This window comes from Lonchura striata, chromosome 7, assembly GCF_050655825.1.
Source record: "Lonchura striata isolate lonStrDom1 chromosome 7, ASM5065582v1, whole genome shotgun sequence".
NCBI classification, from domain to species: domain Eukaryota; kingdom Metazoa; phylum Chordata; class Aves; order Passeriformes; family Estrildidae; genus Lonchura; species Lonchura striata.
The window spans coordinates 20,632,680-20,652,787 of NC_140709.1; the positions used below are offsets into that span (position 1 = coordinate 20,632,680).

A 20,108-nucleotide genomic window follows, 5' to 3' on the forward strand; every position below is an offset into this window, starting at 1 on the left:
GTATATGAAGAAGAAAAAAGATGTATAGAGAAATTCTGTTGTTTTTTTTTTTTAATCTGTTGATTTGAAAACAATTAATTTATTTGTTTCCTCTTTCATTACTATTGTTTCACTTCCTAAAAATGTTTGGTTGGTTTTTTTTTCATTTGTTTTTTGTTTGTTTGGTTTTTTGTTGTATTTTTTGTTTTGCTTTGAGGTCACTGTGTCCAATTTGCAGAGTGGGAATGGAACTTCATTATACTCTCTAGAATACTGCTTGAATACTTTATAGAATATGTCTTCCGTTTCAAGTGTTAATAGCCCATAAATACTGTAAATAAAGATGATGAACTAGGCTCTCGGCAGATCAGTAATTTCTGGTACTCACTGCTATTGCCAAGTAGCTTCTTGAAAGAAGAGCAAATCATCCTGGCACTTCATTATCCTTTAGCTGAACTGAACACAGAGGTCCTATTTCAGAGGTCCTTCTTCATTGCATCTCTTTCCCTCTTTTGTCTCTGCCTGTAAGACAGTTATGTTTACTTGTTACGTACTTTACCTTTATCACTTTTAAATGTCTGAATTCCCTCAATCTATTTGCTTTTTAGATTCTTGATGGTGAAAAAACAAACACCAATTTCTTTGGTTACTCTATTGCTGGAAATATGGACCTGGATAAAAATTCCTACCCTGATGTTGCTGTTGGTTCCCTGTCAGATTCTGTAAATGTGTACAGGTATTATATATGGAACCTTAATTAATTACACCAGGGCTTCGGGATAAACAGCTTTACTTTTCAGGCAGAACAGCCCTTCCTACAATTTATGCTCCCATCTCTAAGCTGTATAGAATCTGTGCACATAACTGTAATGTTTTTAAATACACTGGAACGGCGCCCAAGAACAGCAACTCACATGGCTTGTGGAAGAGAACAGAGTAGGTGGTAGAGAAGTTGGTCAGATTATTTAGCATTCTGCTTACTCAAAAGGAGCTTAAACTTTTGCTGATAAAGGCAGGACAAAATCTTCTACCAGGATGAGAACAAAAACCTCTTATTGTGACAAACAGTGAAAGGAGTGGCCCAGTTATATGGAGCAGGTGGCTTACCAGCTGTTTTAAACAACCTTTGGGTGCTTTAATGAGAACAGGATCACCTCATTCATTTGTTCATGTGAAATGTCTTCTCCCATCCAGAAAGAGAAAAGACAGGTTGTCAGGCAGAAGTATGGTTACAGGCTACATGCAGAAGAAGCAGGAAATAACATTTCCCACAGCCACCAGGCTCCATATTAAAGCTCTTACGAACATGAATCTTACGAACATGAACGAACTGTAATACCTATAGTTGTTCCCAGGGGCTGAATTACTACTGGTGGTAGAAACCACCACTGACTTTTCTGGTTTTTTAACTGTATAGAATGACAACAGCAACATCACATTACTGTAGCCCTCAGGATCTGTAATTGTCCTCAGTGACCTTTGCTTAGCTTTGAATAGTTTTCAGGTTTTTTTCTAACCAGTGTCAAAGCCAAACTCTCTGTTTTTTGGAGTGTCTTTGTTGCAAATCAGTGCTGGTGTGGAGGGAATCTGATATTCTCATTAATAATTTCATTAATATTAACAGAAATGGCTTATTTTTTTACATCTTTTTATTCCCCGTTTTTCCCCCAAATGAAGATCTCGGCCTGTGATAAGCATTAGAAGAAACATTACAGTACAGCCTGATAGAATTGATCTAAAGAAAAGAAACCCTGAGGACCATGGTGAAATCAGGTAAATGAAAAAAGAAATTAGAAATTATCAGCCTTGGTGTATTGAGCTTTCTACTGTCAAAATTCATTCAGTAATCATGTTTAAGTGAAGGGATATGAGAGCCATGCAGGTTAAGCAAATATATCTGCATACGTTCATTTTGACTTCCTGAATTTCTTCAGGCTACTGTGCTAAAGACAAGGTATGGAATATGTTCTTCTCATAACGTTCATTTTTAAAAATGAATGTCACCTTGCCTCGTCAGACTTTTAACACAAGTGTCTTGGCTTGAACAGCTTTGTTTTGAGTAAAGACATAAGAGCAAATGCTTAATTGCTTATTAGCCATTTTTTCTTGCTTTATAATTCAGTCTAGTAAGCAGTAAATACCACAGTCATAATACTGATAAGTTAAAACTTTTCATTCTGTTGGAACATACCTTAATAAAAATTAATACTAATTTCATGTCACTTTTTACAGGATGGATGTGAAAGCATGTTTTAAATATACTGCAAACCCCAGAAATTTAAATCCAAGAATAAGTAAGTTCTGGAGATAAGTATTTTTGATCTGTTTGTCACATGGTTTTTTTTTTTTTTTTCTTTAGAGTTCATCACGGAAACATATTACTCAAATTATAGTGACTCATCTCAGACAGTGACTGACAAATTTAAAATGTGACTCAGTGCTAAGCTCAGCTGTTGCACAGTCTGTATTTAGAGTCATGCTGGTGTGTTAAGCTGTTCTGTGGATGACAGACTAAAGCTTTCTAAGTAATAAACTGCCAGTGAACAAATGGCTTCTACATAGATCCAAACCATTTTCCCTCTCTAGGTTAGTGCTGCTTTAGAGAATTCTAAACTTTTTTTAAGGGCCATTTTAATACATCCTTAGTGAGCATTATTTCTATTTGGAGGTTTACCGTATTAACCTATCCTGTATTCATGAAAATGGTTTTGTGGAAATCATTGACTGAAATAAAAAAAATCTACATTAATAGAAGACTGTGCCATAAAGATGTAAGGCACTTGTTGCTACCTCTTGGAGAACTGTGTAGGATTTTGAGAGGAAATTAGAAGAACTTTAAGCCTAGTGACCTTTTTTCTCATGTATTGTCTTGAGTTTCTCAGTTACTTTTAAAATCCAAAGGCTGTGCCCGAATGAGTGCTGGTCCTTTAGCAGGTGAAGTGCTTGCAGCTCTCAGTGCCTTGGCACACTCGGTGCTGTTTCCATCTGTGCAGCACTGAATTAGCTCAGTGAAGCAATCATTAAACGATGCACCAAGTTCAGATCTAGGAAAGCATGCCTCAGCACACAGCTGGACAGCTCTAGTCGCACTTCTGTGTTGAAATTACCAGTGTATCTTGAGCTCAGAATCCTGCTGGCTCTCAGGTGCTGTTGGGGACCCTGCAGGAGTCCCCTGCAGCACAGTTGGGGTATTCACAGTGGGTAGCTCAGCCCTCTGCTGGCTCCGTACGGCAATCAGCTCCCCCAGCCAGCCCCACATGCCCAAGGGAACAGTTTATGAGGGGAATAACAGGATTTGGTCTAGAAATTTTCTTTAGATTTACATACAGGGTACCTGGCCCTCAACTTGTGGCAGGACAAAACTGACATGGAGAAAGTTGTTTTTTTAAATGACCGAATGCAGTTTGTGAAGCTCAGCACTGTCTGGAACAGTCTTCTAGAATAATGCTTAAGATCATATCTTGTGATATTAAATTTCTTTTTAAAATGGCAAGGATTCTTTTTTTTATAGTGACCTACTTTATTTTTTCACGTAGAGATCAATTACACGTTTGAGGTGGAAAACGAGAGGCGGCAGCTGGGCCTGCCCTCCAGGGTGCGCTTCAGTGATCACCCGTCTGATCAGTTCACTGCAAGTACAACCCTCAGGGGACAGAACTCGTGGGAGTGTGTGACTACAAAGCTTATACTGCAGGTAAGGGAGAGTATTTTATTTCTGTTTCATTTAGATCCACTTAAAACAAAAGAATGCTCTTTTTTGGCAGCCTCATGGAAGGAACCTTTGTATATAATTTTGTATATAATTTCAAAGTCATATGCAATATAAAACTTCAAAAATAGAAACCCACCATATTTTACTATTCTCTGCATACATCCTGCTTCCTCCTGTTGCCTTTCTTTCAAAGTATGGATAAAAACTAGCCACTGCAGCACACTCTGGTGGTCAATGGAGCTGAACTAATTTCGAACCACAGAGAGCAACTAAGTACCAAAAACAGAGAGTTGCTTCCAACAGAAATTATTGTTAGAGAATTTTATAGTGTTACTGTTCAGGAAGAGAATTTTAACCTATGGGTTTTGGCGTGGATGAATGGACAAGGCAAGAAAGGTTGATATGTGCTCTCTTGACTTGGCTGCTGTAGTGGCACCTAGAAGTGGTATTGCTCCAGAGGCTAAACACATTCCCTCTTCATGGCTCAGCAGGAATGAGTCAGCCTCCAAGGCTGATTTTGACCACAGCAGATTAAGAACTTAAATTTATGAATAGAATAGAATAATAGAATGATTTGGGTTGACACCTTTTACTAGACTATGTTACTCAAACCTGTCCCAGTGTGTTATTTTACTACAGCTGTGTGAATTTCACCTGCCTGAATTACTGTCTGTGGTTCTTAGCAATTCTTAATGGTGAGAGAAATTGTCAGATTGGGAAACCAGAGGGAAAAAAAGGACAATAGCGCTGGGCTCTTTGTGTTCCTGCATGTTTAGAAAATTCTGAATTTATATACAGTATCAAAAGCTCATCTTCATGTTGTTTTTTTCTTCTCTGCATATACTGTATACTAATGATGCAATTTAAAATATTTTAACAGGAAAAAATTAAAGATAAGCTACGTCCCATTCCAATATCAGTCAGTGTTAAAATTGCTGGCCTGGAATCACCATCCAAGAGAAAAGAGAGCGCACTTCCCGATCTTCTACCAATTCTAAATTCAAATGAATCTGAAACAGAGACCACAAAAGTAAGTCTTTGATACCATATATCCACAAAAATCTGTACTTCTACAAATAATTTAAAGACTGTAGAAAACTAAATTATGTCCAAAGGAGATAACTGGGGTGGCACTGGACATGTAACTATTGGATTATTATTTTATCTTTTCTTCTGAACTTGCTACAACATTTAGGAACTATGTACTGTGTTCTCCTGCAACAAAAGTGATGATATAGCTCCTTGGTTTCTTCCCTCTCCCCAACAAGTTAAGGAGGAAGTGTACTTTTGATTAAAAATAGAAATTCATTGGATCCTACTGGGAACATTTGTCCAACATAACCAGATAATGTACACTCTTAATTTGTCGACTGTTAGGATGCTGGAATGGCATTTGAGCAGTGACTGCAGCAGTGACATAGAAGGAAGGGAGTATCTCCATTAAAGATTGTCATTTCCTCAATGCTTATTGAAGAATCACACTTTAAGATGTATTTTCTCATAAGAAGTGGACCTCTCATTTAGAATTATCCAATTCTGTTTTTTAGTTCTAAACTACCAGCATCAAGGGCTGTATCTCACAAAGCAAAACTCAACAGGCAAGAATTAAGTCAGGTTAAAATCTGAGCTCTGTCCAGGAAAGTGCCTTGTGAGTTCCATGTAGATGCTTTAGTCAGTGTGCTTCAGAAATCTGATTTTAAGCTACTGTTGTGTGTCAGGCGGCAAAATTGGTTTGGTTTTATTTAGGTGGAGTTCTTAAAAGAAGGATGTGGAGAAGACAATGAATGTCACAGCAATCTCAAGCTTCAGTACCGTTTTTGTACGAGAGAGGGAAATGAAGACAGGTTTACTTACTTACCACTGTAAGTCTCGATTAATATACTTCTAAAGTTCAAATTATTAACAAGTCCTTAAAAGAACTTTTAGGAGAGGATTTTGGGAAAGAGCAGTTTTTTTCTGTGTATGGCAGACACAGACCTTGGTAATAGTATTGATTTGTCAGGGTGAGGAATGGGGGCAGAGGGGTCAGAGCTTGAGAAGAAAAGTGGTTCAGAATTGAATGGATACTAAGTGGCTGCAATAGTGTAGGGGTGGGTAATTTCACACCTGGAGAAATTATATTCTAAACCACCCTTGCAGTAATTTATTGTATGACATTGTTAATTATTTTGCAGATGAAACTTGACTGTATGACAACTTGATAGAGTATGGTCTCATAGCCCAAGAGAAGTCATTACAGAGAAGTGCAGTGATGATTTAATTTTAACACATGCCCCAGCACTCTGCTGCAGCCCTCCTTCCTGGAGGGCCAGTGAAATTGGAGTGGGGGGTAAAACAGACACACAAACAAATGTTTATTTACTCCCAGCATTCAGACATTTTTAGCAGTGAGTGCCACACTTGGAAACCAAACCCACGTATACCTTACAAGATTAAAGCAGGTCAGTAGATGCATTTGGAGAAAATTCATCACTACATGAGTCAGATGGAAGTGCTGGTTCAGAAGTACTTTAAACTCCTGATTACTTGAGGGATTTATCATCCTCTTCTGTCCTCTTCACTACTGTCAGATGAAATACTGGTGTGGGGGGAAAAAACCTATGACTATGCATGTTCACAGTTTTACTACAATTCTCTCCGAATAAGAGGAAATTGTATGTGGATAAACAATCATAAGAAGCAAACTTGCATACACATTTGTTTTCCTAATGCACAGAAACCCTGTACATTCTGTTTCTGTAGTGAAAATGGCATGCCAGTGCTTGTTCTGAAAGACCAGAAAGATATTGCCGTGGAAATAACAGTGACAAACAATCCATCTGATATAAAAAATCCACAAAAAGATGGTGAAGATGCATATGAAGCTAAACTAATTGCAACTTTTCCAGACAGTCTGACATACTCTGCATTCAGAGAGATGAGGGGTTATCCTGTAAGTATTTTTAATAGAAAAAAATACTGAAAATTTAAAGTATTTCCAGCATATTTTTACTTGTAAATGTGTTCTGTTTAATCAGGAAAAACAGCTAACATGTGGTGCTAACCAAAATGGTTCTCAAGCAGAGTGTGAACTTGGAAATCCTTTCAAAAGAAATTCTAATGTAAGTTGCACTTACATTACTCTAGTTGTAAAATCTCATTCTGACTAACTGCAGTCATCCAAAGTTCCTACGTGTCGCAACTGGAAGTTTGATTTGGATCTATCTTTTTAACTCTAGAACTTAATACTGAAATTTTCTATAAAATTTCATATATCAATATATCTTATAAAGAGCTCATGTATTTATCTTCTTTCTTGTTTAGGTAACCTTTTATCTGATCTTAAGTACCACTAAGGTTAATGTTGATACAACAGACTTAGACATTAACCTGAAGCTGGAAACGTAAGTTTTCTTCATGTGCATGCACCTACACTTTGCTTTGATATACAGTTGTAAACATTTTGAATGGATTTGTTTGATTCACAGAAGTAATTTAACAGTAGAGAGAAACCCACTAAATTTGTAAAATAAACACCATTGTTTTCTTTTCATTGTAGAACAAGCACTCAAGTTAATTTGACTCCAATTACAGCCAGTGCTAAAGTGGTTCTTGAATTGCTTTTATCCCTCACTGGGTAGGTGTTGATAGCATGAACGATTGGGGGATCTGGGGACAGTTGTGCTTCCGACTCTTCAAAATATGATTATTCTCCTTTCCCGCTCCCACCTGAACAGAGTTGCTAAGCCTTCTCAAGTATATTTTGGAGGTAACATCATTGGTGAGAGTGCAGTGAAGTCTGAAGATGATATTGGAAACCTCATAGAGTATGAATTCAGAGTGAGTAATTTAGGTTAATGCCAACAGCTGCTTTTAATCAAATGCACAGCTTCTTGCTTTATGCATATGAATACTTAGAAAAGTTGCTATAATGAAATTTGCTTTCTTTGTCCCAAAATCCTGACTTCCTGTCAAGAACATGCAGTCTGACTGTGGGTAAAGCTTCTTCAGTCCTTGATATTTTATGATTGTATTCTAAGGAAGTGGCCTGAGGCTGCCTGCGCAATTGTTTTTTTTGGAGCAGGTCATGCACATTCAGTTTTAGGGCATAAAAGTCCCTGCAGAGAGGGAACAAAGTTGAAGCAGAACCTGCCTGGAGCCTGTCCAGGCGTTGGCTGGTGCACACAGGCAGCAAGAGCAGGCTGAGCACAGAGCCAGTGCAGGGAGGTGCTGTGAGAGCCCCTCTGAATGTGTGAGCTTATTCCACTGTCTTGGTCTTCTGCATAATACAGCAAGGAGGAGACTAAGAGAAATTAAAGTTCATCTCTGTCAATCCTTCTTTCTTTACCTGGTCCATATATTATAGCAGCAGCAGTTACAGTATCTGATTTAAAATGTGCTAGCATGATCAGTAACACTAATAAATAAAAAAAGAGGTTGGGAAAAAACTTTAAAACTTACAAGAGCAAGAGCTTGTTCTTTGTGTCAGAGTTCCTCAGAAACCTTGCCATGTGCCTCAGTTATGCAACTGGCTTGTTAACTCTAAATTTGAAATGTCGTTTCACACGAAGATTAATTTCTAAAAATCAACAACTAAAAGTTCATGTTAGGGAATTCTAATCCTTCTATGTATTTACTTGCTCTCCCAGTATGCTAGTTTTAGTATATGCTTTGTAGTATTTTGACTGATCTGATCTAAATTTCCTGTTAGCTGCATGCTTAACGCTTGTCCAAGTCAATAATGTTTTCAGGAAGAAAATCCCTCTGAAAAGTATTTCACAGTTAAAATAAACATTCTTTAAACAGGTAACTAACTTGGGCAGACCACTGAAAACATTTGGCACTGCTTCCTTGGACATCCAGTGGCCCAAAGAAATTAGTAATGGCAAATGGCTGCTTTATTTGATGAAAATAGACTCCAAAGGCTTGGAAAAGGTCTACTGTCAACCTGAGAGTGAAATCAACAGTTTGCATGTTGCGGTATGTTACAGTCTTCTGCTGGTGAATTGGTACAACATGAAAGCACCCCACAGCAAATGAGAGTAAGGCGTGAGAGCTTGCCTCTAGGAGTTACTGTTTATCTTGAGCAGCTCACAAGCACAATCTGTGACCTGTGTATCAGTGAATAAGCCTATCAGGAGACCTCCTAACAGCCAATGAGGCTGATATGCTAAAGGGTAGATGCTATGTCACAATGACTGTTTTTGCAATGGGCACTGCTGTCATAGGCTCTTACACAGGATGAAACTGCTGACTGTTCTAACAAATTTTATCAGTATTATTGAAAACTGCTCAGTAATAAAAACATCTGAGTTCTTACTCAAAAAAACAAGAAATAACTAAATATTTTCCCAGCCTAGGGGCATTCCATGTTCTTTTTTGAAGACAAGGGGTTTGAACTTTAAATTTATTTATTTACAACAAATATAATAAAAAGCAATTTTCATAGCCCTGGATTGTTCCTATCTAGCAAAATCTTCTTCCTAAAACTTAAGCGTCATTTTTTAATTCTTCATATAACCTTGAGATTATACGGGAGGAGTTTTTATTTTCCAGCATTAAAACTGCATGCACATAAACCTGTTTTCTGTTTTTGTCAGATCATTGTATTAGTTAATATAACTTGCAGTGAGTGTAATTAATATACAGTTTAAAAAACCTGCACATTCTTACTATTTTAGCAGAGTATTGTTAATACCCTTTATCAAGAAATAAAAATGGAAATAGCATTGAAAGCTTTATAAAGCTAAAAACTCCCCTTGCCCTATTAAAAAAAATAGTCTGTTGGCCTTTCTTTCAGTAATCTGAAGTTTTATTCTTACCAGTAAATGTAGATAAGTAGACTGACAGAATGCTGTCAGTCATATTCTGATTTTGGAAGAAAACACTAAGCTCTAGTTTCTCTGCTTGATTGAATTAATAGATTCTTACAATAAACTGCTTTCTAGTTTTTTACTTTTTTTCCTTGTAGGAATCCCATAACTCAAGAAGGAAGCGTGAAGTTGCAGAGAAACAAATTACAGACAGCCAGGCATTTTCTTTATTCTCAGAAAGAAAATATAAAACCTTGGTAAGGATATTGCAACAGCTGTATTTTTGTCAGATACCTCCCTCAGCACTCGAAAGAGGGCTCTTCTGACTTTGGCAGAGTGAAAGAAATTCTCTTTCCCTTTTTATCTTGCATCCAAATATTGATGCTTTTAAAATTTGAGCATTTAGATTATCTGCTCTGAGGAAGAACTAGGAAAGAATTATCTGCATAGTTACTTACCTTAAAATAATCAAGTAATAACATCTTCATTGTATTTTCCCTTTGCTGTTAGTACAGACAGATGATGGTCTTGCATATAGGTATGATGCATATAATCCAATATTTAATCTTGGGATGAGGTTTAAACAATCTGTGAAGATGTGATCTTATTTACATGTAGAAACCTGTAATTGCAGAGCTGTAATGTGAATGCACGCTGTGTGGATATAAAGTGTCCCCTGAAGGGTTTCGACAGCAAAGCATCTATTGTGCTGCGTTCCAGGCTGTGGAACAGCACCTTCTTAGAGGTAAGTCCTCTTACCTGCCCTTCTTAAAAGCTCAGTTCTTCCCTGTTCTGTGTCTAATATTCATGTTTTATTTTGGAACAGGAATACTCCAAAATGAATTACCTTGACATTCTTGTTAGGGCTTCTATCAGTGTTCCTGCTGCAGCTAAGAATGTTAAACTCACAAATGAAGTTGCTCAGGTAGGTTCGTAATATGCTAACCACATATTATGGTTATGGTTGTTCTACCTGATCTCCAAAGACCAGGAATGAAACAGATTTAAAACAAAACTAGCTAAAAGTTTAACTTTTTAACTGAGTTTTGAATTATTGATAATTTTTACCTTTTAATGGAGTTTAAAAAATTCATTACCATATCCAAATGATACCAGTGGGACCTTCAAAAGCATTTGGTAGAAGACATCTTGTTAGAGGAGAGGTAAGACTATATAAATTGCAGCTTTCTAATTTAACATGTACCTTCTAAAATACTCCTTCCACCTGCACGTTTTCTGTCCCGTAGGTGCGTGTTACTGTATTTCCTGCAAAACCAGTAGCCCTTTATACGGGAGTTCCGTGGTGGATCATTGCAGTGGCTATCCTTGCTGGAATACTCATGCTTGCACTGTTGGTATTCTTACTATGGAAGGTGAGCTTTTATTATTCTGGTTATTTTTTATTTTCTCTTCTGTAAATGACAAGATAGCAAACTAATGAAGTATTTGGAACTCAAAATAGGGCAAAATTGCACAAATCATACATTATCAGTTTCTCAGTTTTGCAACACTTGGAATGAAAATGGTTGTACGGGCAGACTTGTCACATAATATTTCTATTTTCACATCCTCAAAAAGAAGTATTTTGAGCTCCAGATGAAACTTGAGACAAATGTTCAGAGGCCATAGTTTGATACAGATGGATAGAACCATTGGGAGCCTCTACAGTTAGGGGTAAAACTTTATGTGAGCCATTTACAAATTCTTTAGTAGGGCACTGTTCTCATAACATCAGAAAGACCATTAAATTGATAGTAGATGAAAATAACCAAAAGCACAGTATTACTACATAGCCAAGTGTGCTGGTGAATTTCTTATTATTGTTTTTTTAAACCTTGACTAAATAAAGAGGTAGAACAAATGGTTAGCTATTTGCAAAAGAAAAAAAATCAAGTATCTTTTTTCTAATGACAGTTGTAAAAGTGCCAATTATTTGTGGTCCCAAGTATAACAGAGCAATCCTTTTATTCTTAGTTTTTATAGGTGTAGGCAGTTAATATTTGTTGTTATGGGATAGCAGAAGGTTATTAAGGAAGAGGAGGTGAAGAATATCCTGACACTTTTTTTTTTTCAGTGAAATTGCAGCAGTTAGCTTTGAGGAGTTACTTGCTGCAAGTTACTTCCCTTTGGACAGTTCTGATTTCCTTATTTTCTAAAAAATGCCCAGCTGCTCCTTTAAATACTCCTGATGAATGAATACTGGGTGGGCTTTTAGGTACTAACTACTAGTGGTTTACTGTGCATGAAAATAATGAACATTTTTGACAAGTACACACAGTGAAAAATGCTGTTTTTGATGACACAGACTGTGCTGTTCTATGAAGGACAAACACCGTACTGGAAAGACAGATACATCATTGGTTTAAGACAAAAACTTGTATTGAATGGGTCAGACTGGTTTTGTTCTACACCCTGCAGTTTTGTCTGTCCTGTGCACTAGTCCACAAACAGGTTTCTGTATGGGTGGGCTTCTTTCTGCTCTTCACAGCCACCTTGACTTGCTCTGTACATACTTTATTGTAGCTTTTCTTAAAAAAACCCAGATTCTCTACAAATTTGTCAAAATGCCTCTGAAATTATATTCTCAGGTTACTCTGTTAATAACTCGGGTTATTTTATTCTGTTATTGTATAGACCAAGCTAGCCCAAGAAGTTCACATCTAGAAACAGCCGAGTTCTTGTGATGACTTTTTTCTTCTTGTTTCTTTGGCGTGTGAAGGGATAATGGGAAGACAGGTGACAGACTTAAGTCAGTTTTAATAGGTTTGACTTCTTCCAGTCCACAAAAAAATGACTAAATACCTTGCTTCCTTGTAGTGTGGTTTCTTCAGGAGAAATAAGAAAGATCATTACGATGCCACATATCACAAGGCTGAGATCCATGCTCAGCCATCTGATAAAGAGAGACTTACTTCTGATGCATAGTACTGATCTACTTCTGTAATTGGTAACTGATGATATTTTTTAATTGCTAGCTGTGGCACATGCTATGGTTGCAGTGGCTAACTGTGAAGCTTTTTCTGCATAAGTTCTATTAACTTTTGGATTTCAAGCTATCATACTTGCTTGCTCCTTTTGTTGATAGATTTCCAGCTTCTGGTGCATGTGAACACACAGAGGTTTATGCTGGTCTAAAATGCTTCTTATTTATTTTTTAAAAAACATGGTGAGCTGTTGCAGTAGGCTTCAGTATTTTTTTTAAATTTATGCTTTAACATTACAAATAAGTCTTTAAGCTTGCAAGATCGGAATCAACACTGTACAGTTAAGATGCAAAGATAAGACTACAGCAACAAAACGTAAATTTGCTTTACTAACCTTTAGTGCATGCTGTACATGTTGCTTACATTGGAGAAGGGTTTTCATAACAAGTATTTATTGCAGGTCTCACATCTGTTTTAATTGAGTTCTAAGATGTACTTCTCTAGGAACACACTTTGCTGAAGTTACAAGATGCATGATGATTTATGCTTCCAGCAACCTTTATTCCACTTAAGATATTACATGCATGTACATTGTATCCATAAGTGTACTTGGGATGAGGGAGTGGGGAGGAATTCTTCATGAATTATTTCAAAACAGTGTTTAATGAAACTAGGAGATGGCCAATGAATTGGTCTTCACTCACTGTAATTTTTAAAAATTCTATCTTAAGTTCTAATATTAAAAACCCCCCAAACCATGGACCAAACAGAACCAAAAAATCCAGCACCCTAAATACTATGAAAAAAGCTTGCTCGCTTTAACATGTTCTTACCCCCAGCAGTATCTAATGACAGCTGGATAGCACAAGGTCTCTGAACCTGAATATTGATCCATAAGGATGGTCAATGATCCGTAAGGATGTAAAGCTGAGTGTGTACAAGTCATTATCTTTGTATATTGTGGCCATAGCTCCCTTTTGTTTTGGAAATCAGTTTTAGTCCATGCCTTGATATTCAAAATCAGTTTTTACAGTGGCTTTGAATAAAAAAACTGCAAAGCACAAATAAGCTGTTACAGGTTTCATCCAGGGCAACTTCCCATGGCAAGCAAGACTCATGTTTCTAAGACAGTGTATGTGTAGTTAGTTCAGGTGACTGAAGTGGAAATGGTGCTTTGAAAACCAAGGCCCTTGGGGTAACTTTTTTTTGAATGCTCTGGAAATCTTTCTGTAGGTTCTTAAGGGTAAATCATGTCATCATACAGGAAGACACTGAAGTTCATACCTACCTTTGATTCAGGAGAAGCACTTTCCTGTGCGTAGCAATAAATGTCCTCATTAGATGAATGAACAGTATTGGAGGGAATCTTTTTAAGGTACTTCATTACCATGGATAGTCAGAGCATGCTCTTTAACTGCTGCTGAACAGCTAATTCAGGCCTCTTGGCTCACATTTTTACAGCTAAATATGCTACATTTTTGGCCTACGTATGTCTGTTTTCAGTTTTCCTACCCGTATATTTGTGTGAAGAAAGAATTTACTGCCTCTACAGTTGTAGTACTTTGGTAGCAACTTACACCTGAACTGTTCTTTTCTGTCTCTGCACAGTGCGGGTTCTTCCGGCGTTCCAGGTACGAAGACAGTGTTCCCCGCTATCACGCTGTAAGAATTCGAAAAGAGGAGCGACAGATCAAAGATGGGAAAAGCCAAGATCTTGAGACAAAACAGTGGTTCACCAAATGGAATGAAAATGAAAGTTATTCTTAGGCAAAAATGTTGTTTATCCACAAAGTTCAGATAGAGTTAGGTAAGGTTTTCATTCATGGAATCCTGATGAACTAAGACCTGTGAACACTATGGACATTCACTATTTGATTGTAGATATTACTACTTATATTGAGGCTTTTATTTGCACAGTTAAAGTGGCTTCAACAGACTTCATTTGCCTTATTTAATTTCCCCACTGCCTCTTCATCCCCTTTAAATCTAACCCACACTACAGATAATATGTTGATGTGGGTCTTTTCTGCAAAATTAGCAAAACCACTACAGCAGACCTTTTGATTCTCCTGTGATCCCGACTTTCTTCCTTGTTATTTAAGGCACGCTTGATTAAGGTCAAGATGAGTTCTCCACTGTTCCCTCAATGCACAGCGCATTATAAACACACAGTGGCCTTAGCATACTTTGTTCAAGTATAACTGAAGACCTGCAAGTCTGCTTTAGTCATAACCTTTGCCTGCTGCAGTAGTTAGGGCTTAACAAAAAGCATCATTTAAATTACATGTGCAATGGGTCATGTTGCTTGATTTTGGGTTCTTTTTTTTTAAGATCAGATTGTGTGATTCTTGCTCACAACAAATATACACAGGTTTTTTTTTTTAAGAGAGGCTTGAATATTAGATGTACTTTGTGTATATATATATATTAGTAATTTTTATATTTATTTTTATTATAAATCATTGTCTTTGACTAACTGGTAGGCTGAAGACTACTGAATTTTTAAATCCACTGTTCTGGTTTTTTTGTGTTTCTGTTTGAACTTCAAATAATGAGACCTGAGGCTTTCACTGCATTTTAATAAATCACTGAAGGTGCCAATGCTTTCTAAAATGTAAATATTTATGCAAATGATGTCTATGGGTGCTTTCTTTTCCTGATACTTGTAACATGATTTGTATATTACTGTGGACTGTTTAACAATTTGGACACCAAAGTGAAGTAGTGTTTTAGATATCATTTTATACTCACGGCAAGAAAGTGAAAAGTCCTTTGGAAACCTCATTCCAGCTTCATCAGGACTTCCTGGTTGGCAAAAGGCCTTGACTACTGTAGCTGTTGTATAGCACTTGGAGGCTATAGATGCCTTATTTACCTTAACTGTCAGGATGTGAGCTGATCACGTTGAGACTACTGAATCATATTCAATACCTGAATGTTGATAGAAGTAGAACCATGATATTAGCAGTCTGGTTATGGTAACTAACTGAGAGAATGGTTTAAAGAGTTTACTTTTTTACCCATATTCTAAAACCTTGGTACTATTTAAGAACAAAGATTTAGCTCACAGTTATGTATTCCATGTGAAACAAAATTCTGCTCAGAAAGTATGCATGTTTAATTGCTTCTGCTATGAACTATGCAAAAACCTCTTGGTATTTTTTCCCCTCATAGGGTAAAATCCTGCTAGGAGGGCAGTTGTCAAATATCTTATTTTTACTGCTAATTTTGAATGTACCTTCTTGGAAGGTGTGGTCACCTAAAAAGTTACCTTTTAGTGTTAACTAAGATGAGTTTATTAAACTAGATAATCTCAGTATGTTATGACCCTGACTTTATGAATGCTTACATATTAATTCAGACGTTACCCAAGTTTTTAGCTGTTAGAATCCTAGTTTATTTGCTTAAAGGCTCAGCAGTATCAAAAGCCAGGCTTGTCAGGGGCTAAGAAGCTTGAGAAATACCCCTGAGTATAAAATCAGGTTTTGGCCCTCATCTAAGAACATGAATGTCTTAGCAGTGTTAAAGTTCTTGAAAAATAAGTCATTGATATATATTTTTATCTCAAACTTTTGTTATACCAGCTAAGAATGCTACATCATTCCATGATTAGAAATTACCTGTGGATATTTGTATAGAAGTGTGAAATAAATTTTTTTAAATTAAAGATGGTCTTGGTAATAGTGATTTTATCATACTTAACTGAGGTGGCCACAGTTCCCTAGAAAAACAGGCTCGAAGTGGTAGGCTTTGACAAGTTCTCCCTCAGCATTGGTGTAGCTCTTGCTGCCCTGCTCCATGCAGAGGGCAGATAAGGAGCAGCAGGAGATAAGGCACAATCTCAGGCTCGCAGGCTCTCTGCTGCTTGCTGCCCGTGCCAGCACTGGTAGGAGTCAGAGCACCACGTGCCAGCTCCCACTGGGACACGGCCCCCCCTCTCCTCGCTCCATGCTTGGCACTCGTGCTGCCCTGGAGCCCTTTCATGGAAACAACCTCCTAAAAAGCTTCCTAAATAGTGCCAGATGAGTATTTGAGTAAGTAGTGGAGATGGATACATGCCCCAAAATCAGTCAAGAACTTTGCATACCTATTTGTATTTAGCAGTGGAGATTTGATATAACACAACTGCAGGGTAGTTTCAAGTCCACCAAAAAAGCCCAGTGGAAAAGCCAAAATTATGCAGGGAAAAAATCCCATGAAACCCAACAGACAAAATGTGGTTCCACCTCTTTAAGATGTCAGCCCTCACTGGATGCTGAAAGGCCTTTTGATGCAAACAAAGCCCAAAGAAAAAGGTCAGCTGGATATATGCTAGGCCACTCTTTGTAGTTGAGGCCAAGAAGCTTCCAGAACTAGACCCAGAAAATGCCACTAGACTCTTGAGAGCATCTCAAAGATAAGAACTCAACCTGCTCTTATTAAGAAATTACTTTCCTTTACATGATGGCCACAAAGATTTGTCTACAAGAAGACAAAATATCAACTGGCAGAACAGTTAAACAGCTGATTATATGAAGCTTTTGAACAACTCTAATGTATTTGGCTTTATGTGTGTGCTCATATACACCATACACATAGTAGTACTAGATGTAGTCTATACAATATACACAGTGGTACAGCACTCTAATAGTGTATGTGTATAAAATGCACATGTACATGTATGCACATGTGTGATATATAAAACTTGCTGTTCACTATATATAGTGTGTGTTTTATATCTGTACAAAAATATACACTCTTTATTGTCCAAGGTACAGAAACAGAATGTTGGTAAACTGCAATACTTTCCCATACATTTAACTGCTGCAGCACAGAAGACACCTTATGAGAGAATATACCTTTCAATTTAAGGGACCACCACAGCTCAATTCCAGTAGCCACCTGTACATAAAAGTTATATGTAGAAAAAGAGAGGCAACAGGGTGCTCAGTTGGACACAAATCAAGAATCAGCACGTGAGGTAAAGGGAAACTTCTGAAAGGGGCACTGAACCACCAGCACCCTTGTTGCAATGCTGATCATCATGGCTGCAGTGTGTCCAAACTCCACAGAGAGCTGCTCATGTTCAACAGCTGCAGTAACTTCTGCCAGCACAGAGAAAGTGTGGTGTCAGCAGCTGGTTTGCAGAGGCCAGGAGACCAAGCTGTGATGAAACAACCAGGCAGTGCTCTGAGCAAGCAGCAGCCTGTGGATGTGCTTGGACGTGCTTCAGCTGCCTCACCAGACAGCACGGCTGTGCGGCACAAGACGAGTGTGAGTTGCTTCCCTACAGGGATTGTGTAACCAGTTGCTTTAGTTTTTTATCCCAGTCCTCAGGTACCTTTCAATGTCTATCTTTCCAGGCCTCAGAGTCATTATTCATACTACAAACCTTTTACAGGCTTATAAACCTTGCTGAGTCCTAACCTTGTGAACTTTGTAAAAACACTGCAAAACTCCTATCCCAAAAGATGGCTGCTGCAACAGGCCTTAAACCCCAGCCAAAGTGTGACATGGTAACTATGAAGGGGTTGGGGACCTACAGTTTGCATTTTTCATACTGCAAGAAAGACCCCTTTTTTCCTTTTCTAGCACTACAAAATGTTTGTTGGCAAGCAGCACCTTTTCAGGGCCGTACCTGCTTCAAATATCCCAGAAAACACAGAGAAGAGATTTTTGCAAGAGGACGTGTCCTTGCTGCTGCAGACCAAGATAAATCCCCCTCATCACTGATACACAATGGTAACTATGCATTCTATCCCTCAATCCCAGTGTTTTAGGGGAATAGGGAAGGAAGGGACAGAGGAGTTAAATACTTTTGCTAGGAACCTAGGAAATAATGCAACTGATAAGTGGATTAAAAGAAATGTTTGCAGGATACTGATTGGTTTCTTGAAGTGGAGGGGTCCAACAGAGTACCCCAGTACAGAGCCAAGATGTGCATTACTGCCAACCTGCTTACAAGGTACTGACCAATTCCAGCTTAGCAAGGAGGAACAACATGAAAACAGCCATCGTGGACCTGACACATATCCACCTGGATCAGCAGTCCCCCTCTAACAGCTGCTAAGAGTTGTCCACAAAATACTTTGCTGTACCTGTTCCTCAAAAATGCTAATGCTTCATTTCAGTAACTGTATAGCATATTTTTCCTGCTTCTAAAAGCCATCCATAGAATCCTAAGAGTATCTCACACTGGAAGAACCCCATAAGGATCAAAGCTCCTCACAAAAAAGAGATCAAAGCCACACAAACCAATGTAATCCTAAGAATTTGTCTGACAGAAACCTAAGAATGAAGGCAAACCTAAGAACAAACAATTTTAAGTACACAAACTGGCTAGATGGGCCAGGTGACTGTGCAGCCATTGCAGCCAAGTGTATAAACCACTGAAAGAAAACAGGGAAGGGGAAAGGGAAGGGGAAAGGGAAGGGGAAAGGGAAGGGGAAAGGGAAGGGGAAAGGGAAGGGGAAAGGGAAGGGGAAAGGGAAGGGGAAAGGGAAGGGGAAAGGGAAGGGGAAAGGGAAGGGGAAAGGGAAGGGGAAAGGTATTCTAAGGATACTCATACCTGGCAACTTAAGCTTTTTTCTTAATCTGAGGACCTTAAAGAAAAGGAAAAAACCACTAGTACATGCTGCACCCAAGAATTGATGATTTCCAGTAACAACAAACAAGAAACTTTTTCTATGTAACACACTGCAATATTAGAACTTAAAAAATAAATTAAATTGAAATTCAACTATTTCCAGTTATTTTGAGGTCTGAATTGTTCTGTCTCATTTAAATTATTGATCTGGATGTATCAGAATTTCAACAACACCAAGAAGCATGAATAAGAGTAGTAAAAATGCAAAATAATGAACACATTTCTCCCTTATGGTTTACTCAAGAAATTGCAGAAATCACTACATTAGAGCTCTGGCCAGTGTCACACTGGATCACATCAGAGCAAGACCCTAGAAAATTGTCAATGAGAGAAACAGGTTTTAGGAGAGAAAGAGCATTCAAAATTTTCTCCAATATTCTAACAGAACATGTTTACATGGATCAGGATCTGATCAATTGTTTAAACAAGATAAGGAAAACACCACTAGGTAAACAGAGAGGTTCTTCTCAGAACACAGCATTTAAAGAATTCTCCACCATTCTTTTATCCACAGTTACTTCTGTGACTGCTCATCCTGCACAACTTTTTCCGAGAAAAGTGCTCTCTGTTTACATGACTATGTATGGTCTCTAGCTTACAATGAACAATGATTTATTTAACCTCTGGCAGCCTCTGCCACATCTTGTGGCTGGGGCTGCTGTCCAAAGATAACTTTAGGCAGAAGGCCAGTTTTTAAGGCATGTCTGTAAAGCTGAAACACAAAATAACAACACAGTAATATATGCATCTAGAAGATGAAGCCAATCCAGAGCCACCATAAGGAATTGCAACAGTTTACAAAGACCCCATGCACTGCTTGTAGCCACTGCTTTAAACTAGTGCTGGCTCACAGCAGAGAGGCCATCATAACATGTTTTTGAGCACAGCGATTTTCAAGTACAAGTTCCAAACTATTACAAACTTGAGCAGCATGAGGTACTCCTTGGTGTTCCTGGAGTGGCCTACAAGCAGCAATAAGCAAAACCTGCCAACAAGGTGCATTTGTAAAAGTCTTGAAGAGACAGACAAGGTGTCTGTTTGCCCAATTAGCCACCACTCCCTGGCCAGAGCAGAAC

The 20,108-nt window shown here is 38.0% G+C and overlaps 1 protein-coding gene and 1 long non-coding RNA gene across 21 annotated transcripts in view; one reads left to right on the plus strand and one right to left on the minus strand.

Annotated features, from left to right (window-relative positions):
- ITGA6 (integrin subunit alpha 6) overlaps positions 1–16,079 on the plus strand; it is a 43,491-nt gene extending 27,412 nt beyond the window's left edge. For 4 of the 5 annotated variants that reach the window (XM_085584425.1, XM_077785049.2, XM_021552480.4 and 1 more), the window contains 17 exons: positions 588–715; positions 1,657–1,752; positions 2,212–2,273; positions 3,516–3,673; positions 4,572–4,721; positions 5,438–5,553; positions 6,434–6,623; positions 6,709–6,792; positions 6,995–7,074; positions 7,230–7,307; positions 7,408–7,510; positions 8,477–8,650; positions 9,642–9,740; positions 10,118–10,228; positions 10,310–10,408; positions 10,731–10,856; positions 14,016–16,079. In XM_085584425.1, coding sequence (XP_085440551.1) covers positions 588–715; positions 1,657–1,752; positions 2,212–2,273; positions 3,516–3,673; positions 4,572–4,721; positions 5,438–5,553; positions 6,434–6,623; positions 6,709–6,792; positions 6,995–7,074; positions 7,230–7,307; positions 7,408–7,510; positions 8,477–8,650; positions 9,642–9,740; positions 10,118–10,228; positions 10,310–10,408; positions 10,731–10,856; positions 14,016–14,174 — 2,013 coding nt within the window. In that variant the 3' untranslated portion in view covers positions 14,175–16,079. Of the gene's footprint in view, positions 1–587; positions 716–1,656; positions 1,753–2,211; positions 2,274–3,515; positions 3,674–4,571; positions 4,722–5,437; positions 5,554–6,433; positions 6,624–6,708; positions 6,793–6,994; positions 7,075–7,229; positions 7,308–7,407; positions 7,511–8,476; positions 8,651–9,641; positions 9,741–10,117; positions 10,229–10,309; positions 10,409–10,730; positions 10,857–12,300; positions 12,431–14,015 lie in introns of those variants that run through there. The other variant, XM_021552481.4, reaches the window with a different exon arrangement.
- Positions 1–20,108, minus strand: part of LOC110482905 (uncharacterized) — a 55,532-nt gene that overhangs the window by 32,640 nt on the left and 2,784 nt on the right. For 10 of the 16 annotated variants that reach the window (XR_014956567.1, XR_014956561.1, XR_014956565.1 and 7 more), the window contains exons 2-4: positions 15,159–15,338; positions 9,942–14,067; positions 368–6,269 (exon numbers count right to left, since the gene is read on the minus strand). This is a non-coding gene — a long non-coding RNA (uncharacterized LOC110482905). The remainder of the gene's footprint in view (positions 1–367; positions 6,270–9,941; positions 14,068–15,158; positions 15,339–20,108) is intronic. The other 6 variants (XR_014956573.1, XR_014956569.1, XR_014956568.1 and 3 more) reach the window with 6 other exon arrangements.